Source organism: Drosophila nasuta, chromosome X (assembly GCF_023558535.2).
Source record: "Drosophila nasuta strain 15112-1781.00 chromosome X, ASM2355853v1, whole genome shotgun sequence".
Classification (NCBI taxonomy): Eukaryota; Metazoa; Arthropoda; class Insecta; order Diptera; family Drosophilidae; genus Drosophila; species Drosophila nasuta.
In genome coordinates this window covers 6,013,053-6,037,565 of record NC_083459.1, presented here as the reverse complement: position 1 = coordinate 6,037,565, position 24,513 = coordinate 6,013,053, and the positions used below count along the sequence as shown (strand labels likewise).

General features: G+C 36.1%; 4 protein-coding genes across 6 annotated transcripts in view; 1 reads left to right on the top strand and 3 right to left on the bottom strand.

Moving 5' to 3' along the window:
* The first annotated feature begins 964 nt into the window (after positions 1–964).
* LOC132795244 (dynein regulatory complex subunit 4) lies at positions 965–8,005 on the top strand. The gene is made up of 5 exons (XM_060805858.1): positions 965–1,287; positions 2,514–2,556; positions 6,365–6,529; positions 6,598–6,901; positions 6,962–8,005. Exons 1-5 carry the CDS (start codon positions 1,285–1,287, stop codon positions 7,884–7,886), a joined length of 1,440 nt encoding a protein of 479 aa, XP_060661841.1. The 5' UTR covers positions 965–1,284; the 3' UTR covers positions 7,887–8,005.
* A 225-nt stretch (positions 8,006–8,230) lies between these two features.
* On the bottom strand, positions 8,231–12,513 carry LOC132795242 (uncharacterized). Of its 2 annotated transcripts, XM_060805857.1 has the most exons (7): positions 12,143–12,513; positions 11,144–12,078; positions 10,947–11,079; positions 10,698–10,888; positions 10,456–10,637; positions 10,193–10,382; positions 8,231–8,570 (listed from the first exon to the last, which is right to left on the bottom strand). In XM_060805857.1, the coding sequence occupies exons 1-6, from the start codon at positions 12,279–12,281 to the stop codon at positions 10,241–10,243; spliced, it is 1,722 nt and encodes a 573-aa protein (XP_060661840.1). In that variant the 5' UTR covers positions 12,282–12,513; the 3' UTR covers positions 8,231–8,570; positions 10,193–10,240. The 2 variants fall into 2 exon arrangements, with proteins under 2 accessions (XP_060661840.1, XP_060661839.1); XM_060805856.1 differs by having other exon boundaries at positions 8,231–10,382.
* A 1,359-nt stretch (positions 12,514–13,872) lies between these two features.
* On the bottom strand, positions 13,873–18,560 carry LOC132795402 (neuronal PAS domain-containing protein 3-like). The gene has a single exon (XM_060806095.1). The coding sequence runs from the start codon at positions 18,556–18,558 to the stop codon at positions 17,524–17,526; it is 1,035 nt and encodes a 344-aa protein (XP_060662078.1). The 5' UTR covers positions 18,559–18,560; the 3' UTR covers positions 13,873–17,523.
* Positions 18,561–18,776: 216 nt separating this feature from the next.
* Positions 18,777–24,513, bottom strand: part of LOC132795401 (putative cyclin-dependent serine/threonine-protein kinase DDB_G0272797/DDB_G0274007) — a 40,612-nt gene continuing 34,875 nt past the window's right edge. The window contains exons 8-13 of one of the 2 annotated variants that reach the window (XM_060806093.1): positions 23,241–23,311; positions 22,098–22,416; positions 21,902–22,029; positions 20,373–20,713; positions 20,083–20,301; positions 18,777–18,879 (exon numbers count right to left, since the gene is read on the bottom strand). In XM_060806093.1, the coding sequence (XP_060662076.1) occupies positions 18,778–18,879; positions 20,083–20,301; positions 20,373–20,713; positions 21,902–22,029; positions 22,098–22,416; positions 23,241–23,311 (1,180 nt within the window). In that variant the 3' untranslated portion in view covers position 18,777. The other variant, XM_060806094.1, reaches the window with a different exon arrangement.

Sequence of the window (24,513 nt, the reverse complement as noted above, 5' to 3'; positions counted from 1 at the left end):
AAAGAAACATTTTTTTTTAAGAAATTCGTAAATATTATATTAGAGTAGTGTTTTCTATTAGCTGATTAGTGTGAAAGTTTCATGCGGTTTTATCAACACTCGTACCTTCATATCAAAACTTACGAAGTTCTGCCAAATTCGTTCTTTTAGAATTTGGAATAATGAATTTCAAATATGTATAATGAAATATTGTAGATTAAATCGCTTTTATTTAAGAATTTTAAAATATTCATTACAAGCGAAAGTAAGAAGATTTTCACATAGTTTTAAATAGTTATTTAAGAAAAACTTTTGTATGGCAAAAAACGCCAAATTAACTCGGGCTGAAAATCTGGCCTTCAGCAAATTTAAGTATTATTGTGGTATTTAGTATAATTTTACTTGTTTCATATTGGTAAAAAAGTAAATAAAATACATTCAATGCTACATATAAAGTAAGTAATTCTCTCATCATTATAATATTCTATCAATAACGTAAAAACAAAAATAAAAGCTTGAAACTTATGGGTTTGAGAATACTCTTAGATTAAGATCAATAGCATTCTATTATCTATAGCTACCTAATAATATCATTATGTTATCGATCGACAATTTTGACATCTAATAAAACAAATTATTCAAAAATATTTTATGAAACTGATTTACATAAAAATTAACTAACTGCAACTACCGAAAAATATGATTGATTTTATTGATTATCATGAAAGAATCTACTACTTGCAATTACAATAAGGATCTCACTTAATAATATTCTATTAATATACAACTATTCATAGCTTTCAAAAATGGCGAGTTGCACTTGCAATCAAACTTGCTACAGCGTTGCAAGTTGCTGCCTGTTGATGAAGATGGAGCATAAGTAGCATAGCCTGAAACTGACACAAAACTAAGTACTCTAAAAGAAAAAGGGAGGGGAGAAAAAAACTCAGTAATCCAATAATAAGTCGAATGTGAAGCACAAATTTCAGAATTCACACAAACACCGAATAAACAAATTGAATATTGAACACACCAAAAAAAAAAACAGAGGACAAAATTCGCTGATAGCAGCTCAGCGGTTGCTTGGCAAAACAGCTGACTAAATAATCGCTTGGTAACGCATGTGGTTGCCCCAAGCAACCGATGCAACGGGCAACCGGCAACCGGCAACGTGCAACCGGCAACGTGCAACGAGCTTAATCAATAACAAACCACACGCATAGACGAAGAGAAGTTGAAATTGGGAGACGCGAGAGAAGTTTTGGAAAGAAAGAACTCCATCGTAAATAGTTATCAACAAACACAATGGTAAGTTGTCTTTTTTTTTTTTTGTCGAAGATCTGTTGCGTTGAGCAAATAAGCAGCTTAAGCTGCAGCTGCTGTTGCAATAAAGACCGTTCACATTGTCGTTGTTGTGATAAGAGAGAGAAGCGAGAGTGAGAGAGTGTGTGTGTGGCAGAGGCAACTAACTGGACCCTTGCAACAACTCCTTCCATCGCTTTCTGGCATATTCAATTTTTCATGCCAAGCCAGGCTGTTGTTGTGCAGCAGCAGCAGCAGCAGCATGCTGTGTGTATATATTTACATTTATAGGTATATACTTATATATATATATATATAGTATATCGGCGATGAAATGTATGCTCGCCGCGTGCTGCAGCGTGCCACACGCTGCATGCCGCATGCCTACGCTTGTTAAATTGCAAAAGAATTGTGCAGCAAGCATAAAAAAAACGAAACGCGACACCCCCCGCTGCTGTTGCTTTTGTCCGCGTTTTTCGACAATTTGTATACGCACATATATATATAAATATACTATATATAGTATATATATATGTACTATTATTATTTATGAAAATTTTACGCCTTTTACGCCGAGACACACACACACACACACACAGAGACGCTGCGAGGCCAGAGCACAGTAGCCGCCGCGGCTTCGAAAATTTTTGAATAATTTGCAGTCATAAAATATGCAATAAGCCAACAGCTGTTGTGAAATTGTTTTGAAAGCCGCGCCATCACATTATTTAAAACGGGCAAAGGCAACAGCCACGGCAACAGCAACAGCAATGGCAACAGCAACGACAGCAGCAGCATCGTTGTTGCCACAACCAACGAGCGAGTGAGTCTCCAACTCTCTTTGGCTTTTATCGCTGGAGAGACTCGCGGACTCTCGACTCCAACTCCAACTCCAACTCCGTCTCCAACTGCGACTCTGATTTCCTGCGTTGCATTTTCGCAGTGTGAAAAACTGCGAGGACAACTTGAAATCGAATTAAGCCTTAGGCATGCAAGCATTTTACACCACTTGAAATATGCGAAAGACACACACACAAACACAAAAGTGGTTAGCATAATTATGCAGAAACAAGTGCGAACAATATTCGCATTAAATGCTGCAATCAAATTGAGCGCGACTTTACACACACACACACACACAAACACTCATTCTTTACACAAATAATATATGAAAAACATTCATTATCTGCATATTTTTAAAATGCTTTTGTTTCGATTTTACTTTTTCACAGCCGCCAAAGGGTAAAAAAGGCAAGAAGGGCAAAAAAATGCCAGGTGAGTGTTAAGCAAATGATTATTATTATTATAATATATATTTTATGATCCTATGGGGGAACTCTTGAGAATATACAAAAGCAATATTTACAAGCAAAGAAAAAGAGAGCTTAGCTTTAATATTTTTAAGCAAATATTTATATACGATGATAATTTATTTTGATTTATTATTTGAACATTACTAAAAGAGTATTTAAAGTGAAAATGAGAATTTAATGAACGCTTTCAAACAAGGATGAAACAAAGAGTATTGGACAATTTAGATTTTTCTTTAGATATAAGAAATATAACATAAAATTTTTAGGTAAAACTATTTTCATATATACATTTAATATAAATGAAAAATGTACACTATTTAAAAGACATACTTTAAGAACATAGTTTTGGAACTTAAATATGAACGATTACTGATAATCATTTATTGCTTGATTGACAAAATAATCTAATAAGTTGTTTCTTTTTGATTGACTGATGATGCATTAACTGTGCGATTGATAATTGAAGAGTGAAATTTATTTATTTAGCTAACTGCTAAAACTGCATTTTAAAATGTGACAAATTAGAGAATATCTTTACTTACTTATTTTTAACATTTAGAAGACTCTTTCAATATAATTGCAAATTAAATTTTACAAGCAAAACCTGTTTTGTATCACAAAATAAAAATGCACTCCGACCAATGTTATTCATCTCTACTTAATCAGATTATATGCAAGAAAATAATATAAGGAAGCGAGTGAAAGTATTTACGAAAATCCCATTTAACTTATTTAAAACAGAATTTAGTATTCTAAATGAAATTGTTTCTAAAATACTAAGTCTCAATAGTAACATCGTAATAATCGAGAACATTAGCCATCGAAACCTGTATGAATTGAATGACTGACTAAGATGATTCATAATTGAGATGAACGAGATTTCGATATTTAAGCATAAACATTTAGATTGAGATTGTCTTAGAATAACCTGCATTTAGAACTTCAAAACAATGGTCTAATGGAATGCAAGCTTTAAATAAATAGATATGGATTGAATGACTGATTAATATTATTGATGACAAAGGATTAACTAAAATTTTTAAAACTGCATTTCACTAATACATATTTTCACATATATGTACATTTTGATTAAAACTGTTTTAGTATCAGTTGATTTTAGAACTTTATATTATGAATTTACAGAAGTCAATATATTACAATACTGATTGACTAACTAAAAGGATTATATAATAAACCATAATTAGTATATTTATTATAATGAATTTACTAAATAATCATATAGAGAAAAAAGCGAATGCAATTTAAAGTTACTTCCCTGATGAGATCAACTTCACTCTAACCGAAAACAAATGCACACACAATTCACAATTGGGCTGATAAAATGATTGCATCGATAATTTGTGTTTGCTGTGCAATTATTTTGCAGTGAAATTCAATACTTATTATTTAAATTATTGACCAATCGATTATTCGTGTCAACTGCGGCAAACATTGAAGGCGAAGGCAAAGGCGAAGAAGTCGAAGGCGAAGCTCAAATTCTATTGAAATACTAAGACTGTATTTAATTAGTAATTATTTTATAGACAGCTCGCAACGTATACGTAATTAATTTGTGTGGTGCACGTTGCAACTAGCAAGTTGCAACAAATGCAGTCCGTCCGTCTATCGTGTCAGTTGGTTAGGAAAACAATTTGTCAAATAATGATAATCTGAGGCTTGGTCAGCACTCGGAGTAGCTGTAAAAGAAGCAAAAGTGTGGCAAGTGTTGTGCCTGCCACATGCTGCTCACTGCTTGCTGCGCTCTCGCATACAATTTAATTGTGCAACGGGCAGCTCTCTTTATGCTCTGCACTTGATGCTGCAACAACAACAACAACAAAACAAGTAAAAAAGCTACAGTCGAGAGTGCTCGACTTTTTAGATACCCGCTACGTAAAAAAATATACCAAATGAATATACTGCAAAAATACTAAAATACACCAAAGGATATATATATTATACCGTTGAAGTACAACATTAGAAATATACCATAAAGGTCAAAATATACCAAAAAATGGCATAAAAATACTAAAATACTTCGAAATGATATACGACAAAAATACTGAAAATATTCCGAATGCTATAATTAGTACATCGATATAGTACTACATGCGAAATATACCATAGAAGTCAAAATATACCAACAATATATCACAAGAATACTAAAATATATCGAATTATATATTTGATATATCGATATAGTGCTACATTTCAAATATACCATGGACGTCAAAATATACCAAACATATATCATAAAACTTCTAAATTATACCGAATGATGTATCACAAAAACAAAAATATACCAAATTATATATTTGGTATATCGATATAGTACTACCATTGACGTCAAGATGTACCAGATCGTCAGCTAAAGCAAATATTTCAAGTGGTGCCGAAAAAAAAATGATAAAGATATCTCTGAGATCCAGTATTTCATACGGACGGACAGACAAACAGAAATATATATATTCTTTATGGTGTCGGAGATGTCTTCTTATGCCTGTTATATGCATTTCCTGGAGGCACAAAATTATTATACCCTTCTTCCCTATGGGTAGCGGGTATAAAAACGAAATGTCCACTTAATTTCCACGAGCTTGGGCCTCTAACGCACATAATTGTTTCTCCTATGGCCAAAGTCCACTTTTGCCTGTCGCTATAAATGCTGTCCGTTGGAAAAAAGAGCGACTGAGAGGGGGGAAAGGGTATGGGTATGGAAAGGAGGTGCAAGGCAGAGTAGCAGCCGGCCAACGATGCCAATTACACAAACCAATTACAGCAGAGGCGCACATATGCCGATGCGAATGCGAATGCGGACAAGCGAGTGCACTCCTAAAATACAAAAACACACACACACAGAATCGAGGCGAAGGACAGAAAGGCAACCAACATTTCTTATTAAATTTTCATAATAGCAGTTGAGAATGCACAAAAACTTAAAGTGAGCTGGCAAACACACAGTTTGCCTATTAACACAAAACAGTTTGTGAAAAAAATGTAAAGTGCGTCAATGAAATCAGAAACTATAAAAGATTGAGACACCGAACTTTATAAGTAACAAAATTCTAAAGGCACACGATTTTATTTTCTTCTTAATATGTTGGAAAAATGAATTAATATTTAGATGTACAATGCTGAACATTGATTTGAGTACAATTTATATAGCTTTCTACTTGACGAGTTGAAATATTACCTTTAAATTTCAATACCAATATAGTAGATTATTTTACCCATTATTTTATCCCAAATTTTATGGCAATCGGACCATACATATTAAATAATGACCAAAAATTCGTAAGCTAATGCAGATGTTACATTTATACCCCAGATTTAATAAAAACTTAATTATTTAGCAGACGACTCAAATGGGGCATTTTATATGAATGCTTTGAATTTCGTAAAGATCGAACCATAAATTTAGTAGATATTGTAGAAAACAAATTATAAAGGGAAGTTTCGTACATTTAAAGTAAATAAATAAATAAAGTAATAAAGAAAATTAATAAAAGGGTCTATCACAGCCAAAACTTAATTATTCAGCAGACGACTCAAAAGTGGCATTTTTTTTATAATGATTGGACCAAAAATAATAAATATATGCAAATATTGAAGAAGGGTTTCATAAATTGAAAAAAAAAACCCACAAAAAATCAAAGGGTCTATTAAGGGAGGGTTTCATAAATTTTAAATAAACCCACAAAAAATCAAAGGGTCTATCTCAGCCCAAACTTAACTATAACTTTCTCTCATATTTTGTATTTGTGTGGCAGTGCTCATCGATGGCGTGGACACCTCATCGATGACACGCGATCAGCTGGAGGCGTTTGCGCTGCGCCTCAAAGCGGAAATGGATCGCGAGCGCGAGGAGCGCAATTACTTTCAGTTGGAGCGTGACAAGATACGTACCTTTTGGGAGATAACACGCCAGCAGCAGGGTAAATAATAATACTCGAATGATTGCAGTCACTACAATTGATTTATGTTCCTTATGTTCGCTGTGCAGAGGAGTCCAAGTATGAGCTGCAGCAGAAGGATAAGGAGATTGAGGCCACGCAGGATCTGGCGGACATTGATACCAAGCACATTATGCAGCAGATGAAGCATCTGCAGTTCGAGAATCACAGCAAACTCGGCGAGGTGCGTGCCGAGGCAATGACACAACTGAAAGTGGCACAGGAGCATCATGTGCTGCAGGAGATGGAGCTGCAGAATGACAAGCGACAGCTGCGTCGCATTGTGCGCGAACGCATCGAGATGAGCGACATGCAACACCGTCAGCTGGAGGCGCATTTCAATCAGCAGCTGCTGTGAGTACAATCCAACTTCTTCTTCCATTATAGATGATAGTTTCTCCTTCCATCTTCTAGTGAGCAGCGTTTGCTGTTCGAGAGCGAGCGCAAGGATAACGATCGCCTGCATGAGGAGAAGATGAAGGAGCAGCGCACCAAGCTCGAGCTGTTCTTCAACTCGCAAATGTTCGAGGTGGAGGAGCGCAAGAATCAACAGATCAAGGATCTTCAGGATCATCACGATCTCGCGTTCAACGACATGAAGAACTACTACAACGACATTACGCTCAACAATCTCGCTCTAATCGGCAGCATGAAGGAGCAGATCGAGCTGTTGCGTCGCCAGGCCGATCGCAGTGATCGCATCGCCGCCGAGGCGAGTGCAGAGACACGTCGCCTTAAGGAGCCGCTGGAGCAGGCGAAGACACAGATGAAGGAGCTGCAACGTAAGCTGGAGTTCTACGATCGCGACAAGCTGCAGCTGGGCCGACTGAAGAAGAGTAACGTCACACTTGAGAAGAAGGTGAAGAGTCTGATGTGGGAGTCCGAGACGCTGCTGTTGCGCAACGATGCGCTCGTCGGAGAGCGTGCAACGCTCAAGGCACGCTTCAACGAGGTGATCGTGGAGCTGCAGCAGAAGACGGGCCTGAAGAATGTGCTGCTCGAGCGCAAGATCGCGGCCCTGATGCGTGAGGATGAGAAACGCAGCATTGTGTTGCGCAAAACGATGGCCAGCTGTGCTCCCGAGTTTGCCAACAAGCTCGAAGATGTGGAGAAGACAGTTAGCGATGTGGTCGATACGAAGAATCAAACGATCATCGATCTGCGCTACGAACTGGCCAAGGCATGGAAGGCGCACGACGATCTCCTCGAGACATACGAGTGCAAGCTGAAGCAATATGGAATTCCGACCGATGAGCTCGGCTTCGATCCGATTCGTGATCGCGACAATCAGCAGCTGTATATCTGTGGACCCGCTGGCATCGTGACCCAGAATAAATGATCGAAAAATCCAAAAATAGAGATACAAGTTGTTTCGCGCGATCAATTTTCGTTTTAAATTAATTTCAGTTTATTCAATTCTTGATGTCGTGTATATAAATATCAATAAAAAAAAAAGAAAGCGTATACCAAACATGTTTGTCTATGATTTCTCAACTTAATTTCACTCGAATTTCAATTTTCTAGAATTCAGTTGACAACGGAAAATCGGCAGCTTTCTCATTATAATGCTAAGTACTTGCAGTTTATAGTTTTGCAATTAAACATTTTATGCTATTTATGTTTTGTTAACAAACTGAAGTTGGGTGCAATTTGTTTAGGTTTGTAGTTGTTTTTTTTCTTCAATTTTTTCTATATTCTTGAATTAGTTTATTTTTGTTTTGTTTTTTTTTTTTGTTCAGTTTTGTTGTGGCTTGTTTTCGTTTTCACTTATTTTTCAAATAGATATCACAAAGTTTTGCTGCTGTATTTCATTTTTTTTTGTATTTTTTTTCTATATAGGTTTAGTTTATGTTTTAGTTTTACAAAACATTCTTTGAGCCTGTTTTTTTTATTTGTTTAATTGTTTTTTTCGTTTAACAGTTCAGTTTGATGAATTCGTGCGTTTGACTTGTTTTTTCTTTTAGTTAAATAACGAATGAAGTAATTGCTTTAGGGTTTCTCTTTTCTTTTCATTATTTTCCAGCTACGAGTATATTTACATTATATGTAGTTAATACTATAAGAATACATGTCAGTGTGTGTGTTGTGTATGTGAGTATATATGTGTGTGTGTGTGTGTGTGTGTACTTTTAACTGTTGCGCTTGAGAGTGAAAAATGTTTGAGAGATGTTTTTTGTGTTTTTGTTGTATTCAAATTTTGCTCTTGAGTCTAGGTACTTTTTGGTTACGCTTTTCGTTTTACAATTATTTCGAAAATGATTTGCATTTTTTTAGTCGAACTTATAATTAATTAAATGTTTATCAGTTGCTTTTGAGTTTGCTCTAATTGTATTTTTTTCGTTTCGTTTCGTTTTCGTATTTGTTTTTGTTTCTCATTTTTTGTTTCACATTTGAAAACAAAGAATTCAAAGCGATCACAACGGTTTACTTCAAAGATCACAGAAAAACTGCCCCTAGAAATATTTTTGTTTTACTATATTATTTTCCTCTTTCTTTTAGAATTTGTTTAAGTTGCATTCGGTTTCCAAATTTGTTGTATATAAAATGTAAACATACTTAATTAATGTAGTCGAATTTAGTTCTCTTGCTGTCATCATTATTATTGTTCGGTTTTTAGAATCTTATATTTGTATAAGTCTGAATGTGAATATAGATGTGTATGTGTGTGTGTGTGTGTGTGTGTGTATGGCACATTGGAGGATTTCTTAGCCGTATATAAATTTTTCATATTGCTTGCAAATATATTTTCCCTTTTTGTTGTGTTTTAGTTTTGAGTTTTAAAAATGTCACAGTTTTCGGTTTTTGGGCAGTTTTCACTTGAATATGTTTCAACACAAAACTTAAATATTAAAAACGTAATCATATTTTGATGTCGTTTCTTCGTGTGTTAACTTATCATTTAGTTTGGACTATTTGTGTGTTTTTTTTTTATATTTCTTTCGTATATAGTTTTTTTTCTATTTGAATATTTTGTTTATCTAAATGCGTTGCGTTGCTTTGCTTTGCTTTTGTTTTTAGTTATTTTCTCAGTACATTTTCGACCAAATTTCTTGTGTTTTTTTTTTTACATTTTTTTCTTGTTTTTGTTTGATTCATTTCTATGTTAAAGTTAAAATTAGGGATTGACTAACATTTTGTTTGTAAGGCAATTGAGTTTTTTTTATGTTATCAGATTTAACTTGGTATTGTTTTTCATCCAAATTTAATTTAGATTCAGTTCGTTCGTTTTATTTTTGTATTCGTTTTGAAATTGCAAATAAATGTGTATTAACTACGTTAAATACCAATTCAATTCAATTCAATACAAATGCAATACAATTATAAATAAATTCAATTCAAAGGCGTACAAATATGGTACAGATCAGTAAACACAGTGAAAATCTTTTTCGATTCACTGTGGCGCTTCAAAAAAACTTGAAGTTTGAATTAATACTTGAATATGCTGTTGTTTGCTTCGCATGTGTGTGTGTGGGTGTTCGTGTGTGTGTGTGTGTGTATGTCGTAGTGTGTGTTAATAGGTGTAATACTTATGTTTTAGTTAATATATGTATATGTTTCTATAATTATTAAGCATCATTGGCGCTAATTCTGTGTGTGCAAAAAGGCGCACGAGCACCAATCAATGTGAGAGAGAAAGATAGTTACCATGGGATGTGAGAAAGAGAGCGTGCGTATAAATTGGCTGCTTTGAAGTTAGACGAATTTGCCAGTGGCAAATGCGTTGATTACTTTTGGCATTTCCTCGCACATGCCGCATAGCTCCAAAATGTGCTCGTTGAGTTGCTTGGAGTAGCTCATGGAGCCAGAAGTTTGCCGCAGACTGATGATGATAAATCTACAGAGCAAATGAAAGAGAGAAAAAATCAAATTAAAGACATTGCAAAACGGATTAGAATATGCTTAAATACTTGGCATTTGGATTGCGATTCTCTCGATATGCGTTGAGACGCTGACACAGTTCGTTGGAGTTATTTTGCGGATTGCCACGTGTGGCACAAGGCACCACAACCAGAAACACATCGTAGACATGATCCAAGTCCAGCTCCGCATCATCGATGACATCAGTCAGCGTTTGCTTGATTTTGACAATCTACAAAGTTGAGTATTCAAGCATTAGATGTTTATACAAGAGATTTCAAATCGTTCATACGTTTTGCGAAAAACAATAATATTTGGCCTGATCGCATGTCATCGAGGCGGTCCAAGGCACCGTCTTCAGTTTGCCACTTTTATCATACCACATGCGCACATTCACCTGCGATTCGCTTTTGTAATAGGCAAATGCCAAGGCCACAATAGCGTCCAGATAACTGATTGCTCGCCAGCGTCCATTAAGATATTCTATAGCGTATGTATAAGACATCAGTGAATGAAATCAGTTACGATAAGCTTGACTTACTGTCTCTGTAGCACTTCTCGAGATTGAGTGTAATATGAAAACGGCAGTCGATAGCTTTGTTCTTGCCAAAGGAATACTTGTAGAGCTTTGCCATAAACGTGGGCGGTTTGATGCTCATCACGCCTCTGCGCAACTAGATCAAAAAAGTATACTTTAATTATATAATTAATTTAATATTTAATGTTAAGAGTACTCACATATTTCTTGCGCTTGACCATGCGCACTTCTTGCAACAGCAGACGCAGTGGCGCCACATTGGCCGCCGCCAGCTTGGACTCTACGTAAAACAGCTCGGTAAACTTGCGCCGCTCGGGGGCATGCAACTGCAACGAGTTGAGGAAACGCGGCCAGCTCTGCAGCAAGTGCTCGTAGCTCATCTTGGAGAGCAGCATGCCGATGAGCACCGGTTCAACGAGCAATGGTCGCGGTATCTGTTCGAAGGGGATCTGCAAACGCTTCACAATCGGCACAACATCCTTGGCCTTGGTGGCCACACGCACCTGCGCCACGCCCACAATATAATCTTTGATCACGTGCAGCGGCTGCAGGTAATCGGGCCAGGCAATCACCTCGTTGGGCGGCGTGAAGATCAAACGCATTGCGGCCATTACATCCTCATCGAACTTCTCATCGGTGTAGTGACAATGATACATCAGATCTCGGTGCGAGCTACGCTCGCAATCGTTGTGGAAATACATCTGCAGCAGCCGATCGACGGGTTGGATTTTGTACCATTCAATGATTGCCTTGCGTATGGTGCGATTGAACGGCGTATTGCGTTGCAAGATCTTTTGCACACGTCTCGCATACTTGCTCAACTGCAACAGATCCGCATCCTTGGTCACCATCATGGGAAACTCTTCACGGGCCGCAGTGCGCTGGCAGTCGTCATTGCAGGTGGATAGATAGACGGTGAGCACGAGCAGCGCTTCATCGCGACGCGGCAAGTAGTCGGCATTCTTGTGGTGCAACAACGAGGCGAGGCAATCAGTCAGTTCCTTGGCTTTAACTTGTTCGCACAGCTGCTGCAAGTCGAGCACATAATTCTCGACGTTCAGATCGAGGCTGTTGCAGCACTTAAAGACGGGCTCATCGAGGGCGCCAATGTAGCAGAAGCGTTGCAATTTCTCAACTGTTTAGGGAAGATTCTAATTGATAAACTAATAATAACAATAATAAGCTAAAGTTTAACTTACGTGCGTTGAGAGCATTTTTAACTGGTATTGCGTTCTCTTTTACAGCGGCGGCAGTGACTTCATTTAATTTAACTTTAGCCTCTTCATCGGGTTTTATTGTTGTTGTTGTTGCTGTCGTTGCTGCTGCTGCTGTTGACATTTTGTGGCGAGCTCAAGAGCTCCACTGTCCGGCCCTGCCCTGCAATCGAATTATGCACGCACTTTGTTGTATGCCTCGTATGTTGCACTTAGTTCACTGCACTTTCCTTTACCGCAAAACACAATAACAATTAAACAATTAGCAAATGCAATTTGCTATGTGAAAAGAATTTAACAACAATTTGTATTTGGTGCAAGTGATGCGAACTGCGTCAGTCATCGCTGCTGCTGCTGCTGACATACTACTGCTGCTATCGATAGACGCGCTAGTGGCGGCTTGCGATAGTTCGATAATTGCGTTGGCCGCATGCACTGAGCACATGCGCACTTGCGCGTGACAGGTTGCGATGAACAAGAAGAAGAAGACGAGCACGTGTAGCCGCCATATTTGAATTTGAAAACAAAAGCAAGCAGTGCATGCAAAAGTTGATGAACTTATTTTGAGTTGTTGGTCACTTTGGAGAAATAAATAAATGAATAATATGCTTTATTGCTGAAATCTAAATGTAAATATAAAACTTTATAATTCTTAATACGCATAAATCTTTGAAATAACTAAAATAACCAGTCAATCAAATTAACTTGTATTTTTATGCTTTATTATATTAATTTGCAGAAGGAAAGAAAATAAATACTCGAGTATTTTCAAGTTAATATACTCCGTATCATACTTACCATAATAAAACAAGTACAATTCATAGACGGAAATCAGAAGACTTTTTTGATTGAAAGATAAGAGTTTGTATTTTTATATAAGTTCTCAGAATTTGAGCTGTGTTATTGCCGTTCTTGTTATAACCATTTCTGGGCTTTAGAATTATTAATATTAAATGTAGTTTTAAAGTGAAGTGTAAACGATTTGCTCTTTGCTTAATTATGCATTACATTTTTGTTTTTACCATCGCCATTATTATAAAGCAAATATATGTAGATTTTTTTCAATAGCAACCGATTCATACGTATATAAAGTTGCTTCAGATTTTTATTTCTTTTTTTTTTTCGTTTTTCTTTTTTATTATTATATAGTTTTTTTGTTTGTGTAATAAAGTAACAAAAAAAAACAATGTTGTGATTACATCAGTTTACGTTGTTTTTGTTTCTGGTTACATTCTTGTTTAGTTTTTGTTTTTGTTTTTTTTTTTTGTATTTTTGAAATGATGTCCGTTAATCGGAACTCGGAAAGTATTCTGGCTTAGCGTTTTTTTTGAAGCATGTCACATGCCTTTGATGGTCAGACCCGCCAAATTCACATTACCTACGGTTGCATATATGCATACTAGTATTAAAGATTTCGATCCATAGCGGATGCCCTTGAATTGTTTATTTGTTTTGATTTTCATATTGTGTGTTTTATTATTATTATTATTAATTATTATCGAAATGACTGTAAATGTGTGTATGTGTGTGTGTGAGTGTATTTGTGTATTATATTTATTAATTATTATTATAAAGTAGTATTATTTTAAGAGGCGTATGCAAATATTTATTGCTAGAATTATTATTGCCAGGTTCGATAAGAAAATAACTTTTTAGATACTCGTACTTATTAATCCATTTCTTCAATTATTGGCGTTATGTTTTCTTATATATGCTTTTTGTTTTTGGTTTTTTTTTTGTAATATACATTATATAATTGATGTATGCTTTTCATTGTTATACCTAATTATTTATTTATTTATTGTTATGCTTGAATATTTTAACATTCTGTTGTGTAAAGTAAAATTTGTTGACTAGATTATTCACTAGCGCTTTCTTTTGTTATTCGTATTAATTATTAAGTAATTTGTTATATTATTTGTAATGTTTTTCTGCCATTTGTTGTTTCTGTTTAATACTTTTTGTTTCTTTGCTTGAACATGCTACAATTGGCATTTGTTATAAACGTTTTTCATTTGATTTCCTTTGTTATTTTATTATAATAATTATACTAGCTACAGGTTAATAATAATAATAATAATAATAACAACTGACAAAAAATAACATTTACAATGCACTTGCTAATTAGATCTGTGTTGATTTGTATGGTTGTTTGTTTTTCTTTGTTTTTTTTTTTCGTTATTATTGCTTAATCTTTTTACTAATTAGTTGAACTTTTCACCGACACTTGCTATCGCTTGTTATTGCTTTCCATTGGCATCAATCCATTATCAACATACAATATCTATCCTATATAACGTATACCCTGTACCCTGTAATGGACTAAAAATTTGGGTTGGGTGGACTAACAGTTAAAATAGTATAACAATATTATACATAGCTCTAGTTCAGCATCGAAAGTCAGAATCAGAATCAGAATCACATAAACCATAAGTTGTTACAGTCAGTAGGATTAAGTTTTTTTTTTCTTCTTAGGGGTACAGGGTATATTTTTGTTTCTTCTTTTATTTTAGCTAGCTTCAGACCAGTTGTTTGCAATTGAAATTGCAGCGAAAGTGTTTTTCGGAACGGGCCTCGTTGTTGTTGTTGTTTTGTTTTTTATTTTTGTTGCAGAAATAGACGTATCAGGCTCCATATTTTGTATATTATGTTTGTATTGATCGGCTTAATTATATACTTTTCTTTTGTTCTTTGTTTTTTGTTGAGTCCATAAAGCTATTTCCGTCTATCCCATCGCCAGTCTAATTGCAATTGTTATTATTTTATTTCGCTTAGCTTCACTAAATTGTCTTTAATAAAATGTTGTGTATTTAATCTATTATAGTATATGGTTTTTCTTATTTTTGTATATAATTTATAATCATAATATATTTGAATGCACTACGTGTGTGTGTGTATGTGTGTGTGTGTTTATGTGTATTTTGTTATATTTTATAATTATTTCTTGCGGTTTATCAATATTTATTTTTATATTACGCCATACTACGAACTTTGAAGCTGCTGCTGATTGGGATGATCAAAATTGCTTGATTTTTTTTATTTTATTTTTATTTTATTATTGGGGGGAAAGGGAGTTGAGAATTGAGTCGAGAATTCTCGACTATTTGTGGCGAACGCACTTCCTAACTGTGTTGGCCGTTAACGAGGACGGATTAACTACAAAAAAAATGCAAATGTTATTCTTAAGGTAATTTGTTTTCGAATAAAAAAATGTATCATTCTCTGCGTGTGTTTTTGTTTGTAACTAATTTCAATCACCAATTATGATGATGTTGTTGTTTTGCAAATGCGACGTGCATTCTATTTTCTATTGTAGGCACGATTTCTCAAGCACCAGTTAGCATTATGGAAAGTACTAGATGAAGTATGAGGCGGAAGAAATAGCGGAGAGACAGCAATAGTTTCGACAAAAGAGAGAGAAGAGATAGAGTGAGCGAGTGAGCGAGTGAGCGATAGCGAGAGAATCAGGCAACAGCTCAATCGTAACTGAAGATTGAGGAAACCGGCCTGATTTAGCTACTTTGCATGAATCAACTCTGTTATACTGTTATACGTACTGCAATAACGGTTAAACTGTTATACATATGCAAGTGTTTAAGTATTTATGTAAGTAGTACATTATGTTATATGTTTCTTTCTGTTTTTCGGTTTTTTAAGGCAAACGCAAACGCATTTTAATTGTGAATACATAAGTGACCATCAATCAATCAATCAATCAATCAATCAATCAATGTGGCGTGCACTCTTTCTGGTCTACACAAAATGTTGGAGCTCAGTTAGTTGTATACGATATACATATAATATATATGTTCCTATGTACATCGGCTGAATCATATGTATATCAATATATTATATTGCCAACTCGCTCAGTTTGTTTTGTTTTGTTTTTTTTTTTTAACTAAATGTTTTACATTACATTTTATGCTCGTTATTCATTTTAATTGTAATTTAATTGTAATTATTTTTAAATATATATGTATATATATTTGTTTATATGTATATTTTACTTTACGTGAAATCACAGTCCGTATGTGAAAAGACTTTATGTACTTGAATGATAAATCATATACATACCATATATGCAATACATGTATGTATGTGTGTGTGTGTGTGTTGTATACATAACATACAACCATACCAAATACTTTAGCACATATTTCGTAACTAACATACATATGTATATACGTAGTTTGTGTCTAATTAATATCATTATCATTATATATGCATAAGTATGTCTCAAGGCTGACTGACAAAATCTCTTAACAAAATTGTATGTGTGTGTTTTGAGCGATGTGTGTGTGTGTGTGTGTGAGGCAATTATGTATTCATTATAATATTTTTGTTTTCTTTCGATTTTTGCATATATGTAAATTGCTGCATTTTATGTTTAACAATCCAATTTCATATTATTATTATTATTACTTTTTATTACGCATGTATTTAAAATATATAAACTTTATTTCTTCTTCTCGTTCATCTTCTTTTTGTTGTTGTTGTTGTTGTTGTTAATAAAAGGCATTTGTTTCTTAGAAAAAAAAAAAACATTCTTGATTTCTTTTTTTTTCTTTTTTTTTGTTTTTGCTTGTTAAGTTCAAATTGATTTTTAACTACATAATAATGTTGTATGTCCTATATAAGATTTGATTCAAATTGTTCATTGTTCATTAGCTAAAATTGTTGTTATTTGATGAATTTGTTTTTGGTTGTTGTTGTTGTTTGTTCTTGTCGCTGTTCGCCCTCCAAGCTTAATATTAATTTCTTTATATTTATCAATTATATTTAGCTAATTTAATAAAAAAGCTTCGTTTCAAATTTTTTTTCTTTATGTTTTCTTTGCTTGTTGTATTTGCTTTTGGTTTAAGTTGATATGAGCATTCACATAAGTTTTATGTTTTTAATATAATTTCTCGTCTTTTTTTGTCGCTTTTCATTAAGTTTTTTGGTAATCGTGCATGTGTGTGTGTGTGTGTTTGTGTGTGTGTTGAAAGCATATTCAGCGAAAGCGCATTTGAAACAAGTCAAAATCAAAATTGTATTGAATAGTTAGGATCTAATATTGTCATCAAAAATGGTAGGGAGACAGCGAAAAAGAGGGATAGAGGATAGAGCGATAGAACAATAGACTAGCGTCTGGCCTTGTGATGCGTTAGCGAGAAAGAGATGGTTAGAGTCAGCGAGCGAGCGAAAGAATGTGAGGTTACGAAATGTTTTCTTTTGTGTGGTAAGGAAACTTTTCTTACTCACTGTTGTTGTTTTCAGTTGTTGTCTTGTTCTTGTTGTTGTTCTTGTTGTTGTTAGTTTTCTACATAGTGTAGTTAAAAATGTATGTATTCATAAGCGCCATTTTGTGTGTCAGCTGTGTCAGATTAGAACGCCATGCTAGTGCGTCTGCCACCCATGCAACCACCACCCATACCACCGCCTCCTCCTCCACCTCCTCCGCCAGACATGCTTCGCATTGTGCTGTGCGACACGCTGCGTCCCATGCGCGCCTCACTGCCACGCCTCTCACGCGCCCGCCTCAACAGATCCGAAGTGCTTGGCCGGCGGCTGTTGCTCGCCGCACTCGCTGTGGAGCCGCGTCTGCGGCATGCCACAATGTCCGATGTGGAGGAGCGTCGAATGCCGGCAGCCGCATCGCCAGGCGTTGCTGCCACACTGCTGCCACCTGCCCCACCCATGGCCGTGCCACCACCGCCAACCAACGCCATGTGTGGCGAGAGAAAGTACGGCGAGAGCTGCGAGCAAGAGTCACGAGTGTTGGGCAACAGTTGAGTGCTGGAGTTGCGACGCGGCGTGAATGGCGATTGTGTGTAGTCGAGCAGCAGATTCATTCTCTCCGGATCCGGATCGGGATCGGGATCGTTGTCGACGCCTTCGATGCGCAAATGCGGCGGTATGCGACGTGCGACTATGCCACCACGCGATGTTGTTGCACCTCCTCCTGCTGATGCGCCACCTACGTCGAGGGATGAGGATCGCGATTGCGATTGCGAGGCAGAGGCCGAGGCCGAGGCAGATTTGTGGCCACTTGTGGCACGCAGGCCGCTGTATAAGGACTTGATGTGAAAGTCAAAGGACTTGAAGTTGAGCAGCGAGCGTCGCTTGAGCACCTTTGTGGTTGCTGCTGTTCCGGTTGTTGTGTTGTTGTGGGCAGTGTCTGGGGCATCTTGGGCGGTGGCAATGGCGGTGACTGTGACTGTGGCAATGTCATTGTTGTTAAGCGTATCGAATTGTAGCTGCTGTTGCTCAGTGTTTGTTGTTGCTGTCACTGTTGATGCTGCTGCTGTTGTTGTTGCTGCTGTTGTTGCTGTTATCATAGCATGTTGCTGCTGTGGCAACTGTGACTGCTGCTGCTGCTGCTGCTGCTGCACCTCATGCTTGCTTATTGTTGTTGTCATAGTATTGCTACTTAGGCTAGTTTTACTGCTAATCACTTTCAAAAATTTATTATCATTATCTAAGGACTCCTTTCGTCACTGAATAACACAGAAACCCTGCTTGGCCGCCTCCTTGGCATCCGCCTCCTCAATGAACGCCTCCTCCTCGTGCTTCGGCGAATCGGCGCCGCAGGGTCCGCCGCCACTCAGGCTAAGCGGACCCTGCGGGCAGGCTGATTGTCACCGAAGCGCCAGCGTCGATATCATTGGCGGACGCACTGGTTTATTCTCTAAGATCCGCTCCAGCTCCAGCATCACGCTCGACGATAGTCGCGGCAAAAGCTAATCAAAAATTGATTGCGCATTAATTATTACTCTTAATATACAGTCGATAATGTCGAGAATTGCAACAAATTTTGATAACAACAGTAATGTTCAGTAAAATTGATTTAGGTTTTTGCATCTTATTACTTAACTGCCTTGCTCATAACTGCACATTTTAGATTAGTGCATCATATTGAATTCAAAAATTTGCTGTCAAATAATAATAATAACGAGTGAGCAAATTTACTGCAAAGCTTATTTCATATTTTTGTTTAGAGTTGTAAAAATTGCACTTAGACGCATTGCTCATAACTGCATATTTCAGATTATAGTACCATTTTTAAATGGATAAATTGCAGTTTAATAGCATAACAAATACATTTCTCAATAAGCAAATTTATTGCATAGCTCCGTTCATTTTTCGTTAAGATTTCAAGAAAATGCACTTTAACGCATTACTCATAACTGCCTCATTTTAAAATCGAAAATTTGTAACTGCTAGTGATACTTTTTTACTTAGCAACATATTACATTAAATTTATTTCGTTACGATTTGAAAAATTTGCATTTAAATGCATTACTCATAACTGCATATATTGGATTATTAACTCATTTTTAAATCGAAAATTTGTAACTGCTTTCGATACTTTTCTAGCAACATAGAACATTAAGTTTCTTGAATTTTTCGTTACGATTTGAAAAAGTTGCACTTAAACGCATTACTCATAATGGCACATTAAAGATTATTGCTTATTGCTTTTAATCGTGAATTTGCAGTGTAATAAAAACTGCTTTAAAAAGCAACACTAGTCAACCTACTTATCATTTAAATGCAGCATTGCAGTTAATCACATTACTTATAAGTGCATATTTGGGATTTTTGTATACTTCTTGAGTCGAACAACTATTAGTTTCATATGAAAAGTTTTCAGTTAAAGGTAGAGTAGCCTAACGGTGACACCTATGCATTGCAGTTAAATGCATTGCTCCTAACTGCAAATCAAAGAATTTGGCAGTTAAACGCACAAAATGTTACATGTAAACTTTACAATTTAATAAATATATTGTTGGGTTGGTTTTTTTTGTATTTTAAGTGCACTTAAACGCAAAAAAAAAGTTTAGCTTACGTAGAAATAAAAATGAACCTAAACATATTAGTATTTGAATTGGCAATTATCGACACTAGACTGTATTCTATATAGAATAGTATTCATAGGCTACCTGCAGCGATTGTAGACTCTGATGCAGTTGCTCCGCCGATGTGGCGCCCAGCAGAAGGCACTGAACGGGCTCATGCTTCAGCGACCAGGCAATGCTCAGCTGTGTGGGGCTGCAGCCAAGCTTCTCGGCCAGCGCAGCCAGATCACGCAAGCGATCACAATGCCGTCGTCCCTCCTCAATCCGATCCTTGCCCCAGCTGCCCTGCGGCGACAAAGCAGCCTGCCACAAAAGCCAAAAAGTCACACATGTTCATGAAATACCAAATTTGATAATACAATTTGTTAGCTTACATTGCGATTGATCTCGTCCTCGGTCCAGGAGAAGCTCTTCGTTTTGAACGATCCTTTGGGCAGAAAGAGCTTGTCCCCATTCTGTGTATCGCTCAGGGCCATCGAGAGTGGTCCCCAGGCCATCAATCCAACGCCAATCTTGTTGTACATCTCCGGCAAATACAGCTCGCACTTCTCGCGGCAGAACATGTGATACTCCGACTGCTCCACGATCGGTGTAATGCAGTTGAACTGCCTACAATTGGTGTACGCCTCCATGATCTCAACCTGCGACCATCTCGCAGTCCCCCAGTACATGGCCCAGCCCTGTTGGATAACGTAGCTCATGGCGCGCACCACTTCTGCGGAGAGATATGAAAAAAGATGTGAAACATAAAATACAAGATATAACACATCATTTTATATTAAGGATACACGACTCTCAAGAAATGTTTCTTTTTATGTTGGCATATATTTCTTTTACTTTATATGATTTCGCACGCGAAACTTTGCCAGAGAATTATCCAAATTATGTTTTTTTATTGTTATATTATATTGTAATTATTCTTCATCATTCGTATATAACTATATATTATTACATAAACTGAACAGTTTTTCAAATAAGTAAGGGTTATTCTTATACCACTATATTTAAGGTTTAGATTGATCTTAAGAACTTTTTCTATTTTATGATCAAATATATAAATTCATTCATTTATTGGTTTGCTTACGAACTCGTGCATTTTTGCAATTATCTTAAAACAGAAACATAGTTTGAAGATCATTCTTAGCTCTAATTAAAGTGCCAATCATAAGCTATAAGATTAATCTTTACTTAAGACAAAAAAAAAATGTTTGGGCTTATATTTCATTCACTTCAGATAATGAACTACTTGAAATTTTGCCAGAATATTGTATTAATTTTATTTATCGTATTATTTTAAATACTCAGATATATGAATATTTTCATGTCTTAGTCTATATCATAGAACTAAGCTAATATAATATATATACGATTTAAGTAAGATACTATTTTAATTATTACAAAAAATCTATTATATTTAGGATAATTGTATTTATATTTTTTTCCGCAATATATTTTTAACCGAATTTCGAATTTTGTTTAAATATATAAAATAACTAAATGTGTTTTACGTAGTTGTTTTATATGTTATACAGATTTGTGAACTCTCAACGCTCGGTATTAGTTTCATACACAGATAAAAAAAAACTGAAAATGAAAAAAATATTGATTTAAGATTTTTTCGATCTTAAAAAGAATAATCTTGAAATAAGATTTTTAGGTTGAAACAATCTCTAATTCAGATGTTTATGCTAAATTTGCATTTTAAGATTAAAAACATATTATTTTCGGATTAAAATCTTGATTCAAGCTAGTTTTATTTTAGATTGAAAAGAAGATTGCACATCTTGCTTTAAGAACTTTTAAAAACAAAATGTATTTGGTTCCTGTTTCTTATAATGTTGGAATTCCCTTTCTTTATGTTTATAGACATAGAAATACATATTCAGAATTAAAGTCTACACACCTTCCATGGGACACATGGGATCCGCCTTATGGATGATCACAATATCGATGTAGTTCAACTGCAGACGCTGCAAACTAGCTCGCACGCACTCGATGATGTGTTTGCGTGAAAGACCGCGCTCCTCTGATCTGAGTATGAAGAAATAGATAATCTTTGTCATCTATATAATATTATATATAGATAGATTTGTGCTCACTTGGTGCTCCAGTAAACCTTCGTGGTGATCACATAGGTGGTGCGCTTCCATCCGGTGCGCTGCAGTATTTTGCCAATCTCCGTCTCGGAATGCGCCTCAGAGATGTCAAAGAGATTGATGCCGCTATCGATGGCCAGCTTGAGTATGGCCTCGGCCTGATCATCGCTAACGCCCGGCGAGAAAACCGGCCAGGTGCCGAGGCCCACATTCGATATGCGCAGACCGCTCTTGCCGAGATTCTTGTACCTCAGTCCCGGTGTCGGTGTCGAGCCGTGCCGCAGCGGCAGCGCCGGATTGGAGCCGAGGCTTATCGAGCGGCCTGCAGGCGGTAACGGGAACAGTAACGGTAACGGTAACGGTGACGGTTGGCGGGCAAACAACGACAGTCCAACATATTGATATCAGTAGCGTCAGGGTTGGGTTGGATTTTTCATTCCATATATTGTATATTGTTTTTTTTTCGATTTTGTTTGGATTTTCGGTAAGCATGCAATCGGGAAACAATTATTCAGTTCTGTTGTTAACGATTTCCATGACCAAGAACTTTGTAGTCTTTTTGGTTTTTGTATTCCGGTCAGAAAAACGTGCAATAAACAGCAAACAACGAAATCAAAATAATAAATGAACAAAACAACTGCGGTAAACATTTTAAGCTACAAGTTTACCAACAACTAAATAAAAGAAATTTAAAAATTACCATTTAAATTTGAACTTTCTTCTTAGTGAAATTCATTTAAAATACTTTTGAAACTTTGGAATGTTTGAATCAAAACTAAATTCTCAATAAAATTGAATTCTTAAATAAAACCAATAAGCATGCAATTGGTTATCAAAAACATGCAGGAGAATTGTCATTGGATGTTCTTAGTTGACGAATTTCCAAATCGGGAGATTGTGTTACTTTTTTCATTGGAAATTTCATTTGAGGTGAGTCGAGAAAGTCGTATGAGGAATGTGTCGAGTTCGTTGTATAGCATAGTTTTGTATGTTTGTTTTTGTTTGCTTTGTATGCTTTATGTGATTATAGAAAAAGCTATGGAATATATATAGTATGTATATATAGAAAACAAGCCAAGCAATCGAAGAGTATTAACTAAAAGAACAAAAAATGATAAGGTTATATAATAGTGAGAAATTCGATACCGAAATCAAGATGACCGCCCGTACCACTGAACTCCTCCATGCAGTCGAGTGACGCTATCGGAGCCCGGCACCTGTAAAATAAATCGATTTCACCAGATTACTACAGATATAACCACTATATTATTAGATTATGTAATAAATGGGTAAAGAACAAGACATTAGAGTAGTAAATACGAAATTGGGTTGTATAGAAATTAATCATTTATATTACTATCGACAAAAATTAATCGATAATCACATCGATAGTTTTGAATTAGGTTTTATTACAAAAATGTGTGTGGAACTTTAACTATTTCGTTCTGAAGATAATAACCATTAAGGATGGTTTATAGCTTTCCTTGCATTTGGGTCCGATAAACAGTAATAATGATGTGTTATCGATAACATATCGATACGTATTTAAAAAAAACTGGTACTAATTATGAAAACTTCTTTCATAAACTATGTCACAATCAGTGAGATAAATCAATAAGTTATCGATAACAAAATGCAAATGCTCGGATATCGATAACATTTAAATTACTCAATAGTCTGTTTGCGGTAAACATTGGCACTAAATACTATGGCTATTTCATGTAATTTTATGAGTTATCGATAACAGCAATGTATGTTTTCGATAATGTTAAAATTATTCAGTAATCATATAAGCTAACGATTACCTTCACTCAATACATGCTCTACTTTACGTTAGCACTGTCGCAATCAGTTCGATAACTCTATAAGTTACCGATAACTTCATTTATATTGATAACACCAAAATAATTCATTAATATATGTACATATAATATGTGGTAACGTTTGCTGCAAACAAGCTACAAAATCAGTTGAAAATATTACTCGATAATTAATCGATTAATCGGAGTGTATCGCTGAGCGTGGCCTGCGCCTCAAGCCGTCGTTACCTGTATATTGTCACCGGGTTGGAGTCGTCGCTCGCATTGTCCATGTTGTTGTTGCTATCGTTGGCATTCGCGTGCGTCGTCGATGTGGCAGCGACGCCGCCAACGGCGCCAACCAATGCCGCATTGTTGGTCACCGTGGCGCCCATGACAAAATTCAGACCACCTGGCAATGCCAATGTGCCATTGTTCAGGCTCAACATGGTCTCTGTGGCAGCAGCGGCGTTTGTGGCAACAGTCGATGCCCCTGCGGCGGCAACGGATGCCGATGGCGCTTCAGCTGCATTGTTGGTCGGATAGTTGTTGTGTGCACCGCTTGTGGCATTCACATCGGGCAGCGGCAGCGGCAGCGGCAGGGTCAGAGGCAGAGGCAG

Excerpts from the sequence above, each read along its gene's own strand:
- LOC132795244 (XM_060805858.1), top strand. Across the intron at positions 2,557-6,364 it reads GAAGGGCAAAAAAATGCCAG|TGCTCATCGATGGCGTGGAC; the intron begins GTGAGTGTTAAG and ends TTTGTGTGGCAG. Across the intron at positions 6,530-6,597 it reads GATAACACGCCAGCAGCAGG|AGGAGTCCAAGTATGAGCTG; the intron begins GTAAATAATAAT and ends TTCGCTGTGCAG.
- LOC132795242 (XM_060805856.1), bottom strand. The coding sequence starts at position 12,281 with ATGTCAACAGCAGCAGCAGCAACGACAGCAACAACAACAACAATAAAA. Across the intron at positions 12,079-12,142 it reads TAAAAATGCTCTCAACGCAC|TTGAGAAATTGCAACGCTTC; the intron begins GTAAGTTAAACT and ends TTCCCTAAACAG. Across the intron at positions 10,889-10,946 it reads CGAGAAGTGCTACAGAGACA|AATATCTTAATGGACGCTGG; the intron begins GTAAGTCAAGCT and ends CATACGCTATAG.
- LOC132795402 (XM_060806095.1), bottom strand. The coding sequence starts at position 18,558 with ATGACAACAACAATAAGCAAGCATGAGGTGCAGCAGCAGCAGCAGCAG.